General features: G+C 39.4%; 1 protein-coding gene across 1 annotated transcript; it reads right to left on the minus strand.

Moving 5' to 3' along the window:
* Nucleotides 1–656: 656 nt before the first annotated feature.
* On the minus strand, nt 657–6,734 carry ACOT13 (acyl-CoA thioesterase 13). Its single transcript, XM_021528654.3, has 3 exons — nt 6,622–6,734; nt 3,503–3,687; nt 657–1,355 (listed from the first exon to the last, which is right to left on the minus strand). Exons 1-3 carry the CDS (start codon nt 6,700–6,702, stop codon nt 1,199–1,201), a joined length of 423 nt encoding a protein of 140 aa, XP_021384329.1. The 5' UTR covers nt 6,703–6,734; the 3' UTR covers nt 657–1,198.
* Between the last annotated feature and the right edge of the window lie 23 nt (nt 6,735–6,757).

Genomic DNA, 6,757 nt, shown 5'->3' on the forward strand with positions numbered 1-6,757 from the left:
TATTGAAAATCAGTCTGCATGAACAGGTCACCTAATTAATTGAAAATTACTTCTTTAGGTTTAGGAATGCACAGAAGAAAACCCTAACTGCTCATCACAAAAGCCAAATAACTGAAGACTGACTCAACTTCCACAACAAAAAGGACTTACACTTGCCCTTTACTAGCATAGATCAGCTTTTTGCTAGAGGAGAAAAACATGCACTGCATATATAGCATTGCTGTTCTTATTACAGCTTGATAACCCTGCCATGGATCATTTGTCAATAGTTTAAAGAAAGCAGTTAAGCCGTCCACAACAGTGCAAGAGGAGACCAGGCTTCACCTGATGAACAGCAGCTTAACTCGACCACATTGAACCCAGGTCAGATAATCTACAGCCTTAGCCTGAATGAAAGCTCACCAAAATTACTTTTTCACATCTGTAACATGCAGCTGATGGATTTTAAACAAATATAACCACCTCAGCTAGGGAGAGGTGAAAAGCCACATGATATACCCGTATTTTCATGTTCCAGGATCAGAGGGAGATGATGACATCTTGGATGTGTTTGTGTACAAGGGTTCCACCACACCCCCTCTCAACTACTCCATGCTGACAAGCCTTTACTTGGTGCAGGGAGGCTACAAAACTATGAAAAACTATCTTTAAAAAGGTAGTTTCAGAAAGCTTTATTGAATACTTCTTAGTTTATTACAGAATCAGTAAATTACATTTTGCATTAGCCTGCTTTGCACTTCCCAACCAGTTCTGGACGATGTTACAGGAAATCTGTACTACCATACCCAGGAACAAGTACAGTTTGGAAGGACTTCTAGTGGTGTTTGAGTGTGACTGGGACAGGCCTGAAGACAGGCTTACTTTGTCACATGACACTACAGGTAGAGAAAGCAGATCTCTTAAAATGCAGTCATGCTGGTTAACCATATGGCTGGTCCAAAGGCTCTTCCCTTCTGCTATCTTGACCAAAAAAAAGCCAGGTGCCTCCCTATGTTGTTGCACTCTGTTGTTCATCCTAAACCCAGGGCTGTTGTAATTCTGGTGGTAATTAAGAAATCTATTTGTTTATTATAGAAGTGAGACAAATTCACTTGATAGAGACTATCACAATTTTGTGCAGATGATTTTGTATAAGTGAGAAAATAATTCTGAATGGGATTCTGAAGTCCAACACTATTATTTAGAATATTTTTTCATATTAATTTCCTAAGAACTTTGTATGTCTACCTTGTGCAATTAACTTTCCTGTAGCCTTATTTGTTAAATCCACAGTGGCAAATGCGAGAGTTTTTCCTTGCTTCAAAATCTGAGCTGTAATCAGTATGTCTTCTCCAATCTTAGCAGCAGAAGTGTATCTTCAAGGAAGAAAAAAAGGACAGGTAAGCAACTGTACAGAGGATAAACCCAAGAATATTCCTGCATTTTATAGTATCATGAAGGAATTAGCAGAAGTGGGTAATAAAGCCACATCTCTATATGCCTGCCTACTTGCAAACCCTCATTTATGGATTTGAGCTCCTCTAACTACTGGCAGTGGGAAGTAAGTATAAGAGTCCTCTGAGAAAATGGAGGCTAGAAAGAAACCCATTGGCTTGGTTCTGAGGAAAAGTTTGTTTTGGAACAGAAACAATGAGGTATCCAAGACTTCAGTAAAAGTTCAGCTCCAAGTCCTATTCCAACTACTTCTGGCTTCCTACAGCCTTTCTAAACTAGTCTGGCTGCTTCAGCTGTAAAATGACAGTGTCAAAGGCTCCAGAAGGTAATTTCTGTATGGAACTTAGCATAGGTTAACTGTTCCCATACCCTGGTTAGAGGAAAGTAATGGAAATCTGGGCAGCCCTTAAATGTTGTTTCCATTCATTAGACAAAGCTTTGCTTTTATTTACGTGAGCAGAAGGGTGTGCTTTTAAAACACACTCTTTGGGGAATAGGAAGAAATTTCTGCACAAAGAATTCTGCTGGGAAGAATTAGGAGAAACATGATTCAACCATGATTTGAGGTAAGGGAACAATATTCAAATGTCAGAGCTGCAGAGGAAAATTAAGAACTGCTGGATGTTAAATCTTGTCGAGATAAATTTTATCAACTAGTCCATTTTTATACACAACACCATGTCACAAGAATGTCAGTCACGCCTAATGCTGATGTAGTACCAGCTTTATTGCTTGACAAGGGCAGGATTTCAGCCTTGTCTCATTTCCAGAAGCTGCTGCTGATCCTCTTGTGGTTACCAAAAAAAAAAAAAATTCTCTGTTTCTCTCTGTTCTTTCCATTACTGAAATAGCTTCCTCATGACAACTTTTTAAAAAGCTCCTTCCCAAAAAGGAAAAAAGTTCTTGTAACAATATTTGATATCCAATCTCACTTGTTCAATGAATGCAGTAGTCCAAGTTAAAAAAAAAGATATTAATATTGCTTCATGTAACATTGCCTAAAGGTAATTTTGGATCTCCTCCAGAGACAGCACTTTCTTAAGATTTCAGCCCTTATGTAATTGGGTGAACATAACTGATAGTGTCAATAATTCAGATGTTGGCCTCTTGTTATACTACTGCAGGAAAAAAAACATAATAACAGGAGAATTTTAGGTTTTAATTTCCAGTAAGATCTTAGTCATTGCGGTGGTAGCATGAAGCTTAAATAGATGCTTAATCTCCCATCTGCCTAGTGGAGAAATCAGAAGGTGCTGGGAGAGAAAGGAGGAAACCTGGTAAAGATACAGATCATTCCCCACACACTCAGTAAAGCTTTTTTTTTTTAAGGTAGTATTGTTGAGGGGTTACTATTTTAACATTTTTAATGCTCTGTGCTAGTTATTCCAAGTAGGATTACTTTAGTTCCAATTGGTCATAATCTCTTCATTAAAAGTAATGAAGCAAAGCTGACAAGCTACAATAGCATGATCAAAGAAAGTTTCAGATCAATTGGTTTTTTAAAAGACACCGTGCTTTGAATTTTCATTACAGCAAGAATTATTCTCAATATAAAACTACCTTAAAATAACCTAGAGCAGAGAGATTTGTCTTCCACTGAGAAATTCTGATTTAATCTGTAATTCACCCTCTCTACACAAACAGAGGTAAACTCTTTCCTGCTTTAATATTTTTCTCTGGTTTATGGAATAATACTAAAAAAAGGGTTTATAGAAAGCTGCTTACTTGAGGAGACATTAACATACCTGCACAAGGAAAAACTGAAACCAAACCAATTTCTTAGGAGTAAAATTGTTGACATATCAACATCCCTTTACATTGTATAAAGGAATGGGCACTGTCTCATCAATACATGTAACAAATAAAAGCTTAAGAAGGTCCAACTCAAAATTTGAAACCAAATGGCAGTCTCCAAAAATACACATGCAACTGCTTTAATTTATCAAAACACGACTTCTGAAACCAAAGAAAACACCCATTTTTAGTGAGTGCCACAGCACAGATAAGATGTCAAATGGAGTCAATAGAGGAAGAAATGTCTTTGGTAACCATAGTGGATGATACCTACGTGATGTTCATGTCCACACTGACCCCAGGCGCTGCTCTTTCTGTGCACAGCAATGCTGCTGTTGACACCACATCCACAAGGGTGGCTGTCAAACCTCCGTGTAATGTGCCACCTCTGTTTGTATGCTCCTCCTCTACTTTCATTTCACAAACAACTTTTCCAGGAGTTGCAGATTGAAGTTTCACCTGTATAACCAAAAAAGGAATAAAATGTTTAGTGAGTGACAGTAGTACCAACACCTAATATTGCCCTCAATCAAACTGAAAGTAAATTTTTTCTGACTCTAGACTCATGAGACAAATTAAAATATGGAAAAGAGAGTAATTCAACTGTTCCATTAGATATTTCCATTAATTTTGAGCAGAAGACTGTTGCTTTAGAAAAATGTTTACTTCTAATGCAGACAAATATTTAAACTGACATCTTAACAGAACTTCAATATGTGCCATGCTGTCAGGAATTCCTTAGGAGAAAACTGTCTTCAGTTTTTTCTTTTGCTTTAATCCATAAGTAAAAGACCAGATTAGAGGGAACACAAAACTGCTCTAAGCATCTGTGTGTACCATAGTTGTAGCTCACAAAATGGAAATGAGACCACCAGTAATTCATTAATCACATAAGAGCAACCTCAATAAAAATCAGTATTTTGAAATGAGCATTGGAAATGCTAATAGATTGGCCTCTCTGATGGGAAATTCATATTCATGAGTAGAAGTATCCAAGGCTGTATCACACTGTTACAGCATCATTATTTGCGTATACACTTTTATTCCAGCCCACTGGTGGTAAATCCAGAATTACAGCTCACCTATGATACCATGCTTCCCCGTGTAGCCAACACAATAAGCTGGAATTTTGAGACAAGAAGTTACTGCAATTCAGTATTTGAAAATCTCTATTTAATTTTTTTCAGTTAGTAGCACTATATTAAAAGCCTGAAAGCACAGGCAAAACTGGGATAAATTCCACATATATTTACATGTATAACTAAGACTTTTAAGTGCCTTTAGACTATTAAAATTTAAATGTAGACATATTTATCATATTTATTCCTACTATTTTTCAGGTTTTTTACAAGGGCTTTTTTAAACTTGAATGTTTCCATTCTGTTACCAGCTGAGTTAAATATTTTTTCATCTTAAAAGGTATTAAGATTGAAATGTTTCCAGTTTCATTGTTCCTTATTTATAATGCAATGCAAGAGCTGAGTTTCACCCTTTCTGATAAACCAAAGTTTATCCAAATTCTGCAGACAAATGATACAAGATCAAGGATGATGTAGTACAGTCTTATAATGGAAAAAAAACTGGTATTAAACTGAGGCAATGGTCAAATATAGAAATAGCACCTGTATCAATGAAAACCCCAATGAAATCCTAAAGCAGGCATGCTGCACTGCACTGGAGGCCCGAGCTTCTGACAGAATTTCTAAGAAGCACTTTACTGATGTTCAACACTGGGAGCAGATTGCTTCCATTCCTGTCAGGGACTGGTGCCCCACCCCACCAGTGAGGCAAGGAAAGCATCTGGTCCCATTTGTCACTGCTCTGATCTGGCACTATGTGCCTGCTCTCCTTGATGAAAATAGTTCAGTACTTGAATACTTCCAGGACCTACTCAGCTAGAGCTGCTAGTCTGTGCTTCTCCCAGCCCTGCTGCGCTTGCCCTCCCACGTGTCTGCCTTGGGGAACAGCTTCAGCTTCCAGGCTTTAAACACAGGCATTAAACCCTGGGTCGATACCACACAGGAGTTACACCAGAAACTAAGTGTGAGGCTGGAGGTGAAAGGTTTCAGACTAAAATGCGTCTTCTCCAGTATAAGAAAAACCTTGAGTCATTTAATTATGGTAAGAGATTTCAGGTATCTCCCAGAAAAGCAGCAGTTACTTTTAACTCAAACACAACTGTACTTTTATTTTTATTATGATCAGATTCCTAACATCCTAATTCTAGAAGGTTGTAGGAAAAATCTGAAAGTATTCCAGAGCCAGACTGGAAGCCTGTCTCCCAAGGCTCACTTCTAGCCAGTTACCTTTACAAGCTGAAATGCTAATATTTGCTCACCATTTATCAGGATTTAAAAGGAACGTAAAGTTATCACAGTGAAGTGGTGACTAAGAACTATATGGACTCTATAAATATATAAACTATCTTCCTAAAGCTTTATACATTTTTTAAAAACTTTATACTCACCAACATATCTTGGAAAAACAAGACTAAGAATTACTTTGCAAAAAGTTGATTTCTATTAAATGTATCAGATCTTGGAGCTGTCAACAAAAAGCACTGCTTCCAATATATCATTTGCACCTCTACAATGTAAAGCATATCAGTTTTTACATGGCTGATTTTCTTAGATATATTTACTCCATCACTCCATGTCACGGTTACACAAACACATAAAAATTAAAGTGAAAATTTAATAAGAACACTGAAACTTCTTCTAGAACAAGAACTTTCCTAGACAGCACCTATGCTATTGCATACTATACAGGTTGCAGTGTAAATTAACAGTAGCTTCAATTTTTTTTTTAGCATAATGTAGCATGACACTGTAGCAGTACCAGTCAATCACATTTCTTTACACCAGAATGTGCAGTGAAGGTATAGTGTAAGGCCTTGTGTAGAAATTCAGAGAGCCCTGGGGTGTGTGTTGTGCTTTCAGCCTGACTTCAAGCTCAGCAGGTGTCACAATGAGGCATCTTTCTAATATAAAACAGGGAAGAGTTTATTTCACAATTTCACGGTCCTGGAAGTTAGTGGCTTCGCACGTACTGCGAAGGAAAGAATGCCACCTGCTGAATGACTCCTGAAGGTTATTCAGTACAGCCACCTTCAGAGAGCTGCTGGAAAGCAACTGGAGTATTTAACGAGAGTTACTGAATAACAACTGAGTAATTATCATAACAATTGTTTTCTACCCCGTGTTAGCAGCACGGCGCGAGGCCCGGGATGCGGGGAGGCACCGGCGAGCCTGCACCACCGGGCTCCTGCCGTGCCCGCAGCCCGCCCGGCCCTGCAGCCCCCGGCCCGGCCCCCGGCCCCCGAGCCCGGCTCGGCCCGCTACTCCCGAGGGGACAGACCAGCCGTCCCGCAGCCCTGCCTCCGAGTGCCCGTACCTTGCGGAGCACCCGGTCGAAGCCCTTCGACTCCACCATGTACTTGATGGCCTCCTTCAGGCTCTCCGCCGTCAGCCCCATGCTGCCGCCCCGCCGACCTCCGCCCGCGCCCCGGAACGGCAACCCCGGCGGGCGG

This window comes from Lonchura striata, chromosome 2, assembly GCF_050655825.1.
Source record: "Lonchura striata isolate lonStrDom1 chromosome 2, ASM5065582v1, whole genome shotgun sequence".
Lineage (NCBI taxonomy): Eukaryota > Metazoa > Chordata > Aves > Passeriformes > Estrildidae > Lonchura > Lonchura striata.

Coding starts and splice junctions, on each gene's coding strand:
- ACOT13 (XM_021528654.3), bottom strand. CDS start 6,702: ATGGGGCTGACGGCGGAGAGCCTGAAGGAGGCCATCAAGTACATGGTG. Junction 3,688..6,621: donor TCGACCGGGTGCTCCGCAAG/GTACGGGCACTC, acceptor TTGGTTATACAG/GTGAAACTTCAATCTGCAAC. Junction 1,356..3,502: donor AGTGTGGACATGAACATCAC/GTAGGTATCATC, acceptor TCTTCCTTGAAG/ATACACTTCTGCTGCTAAGA.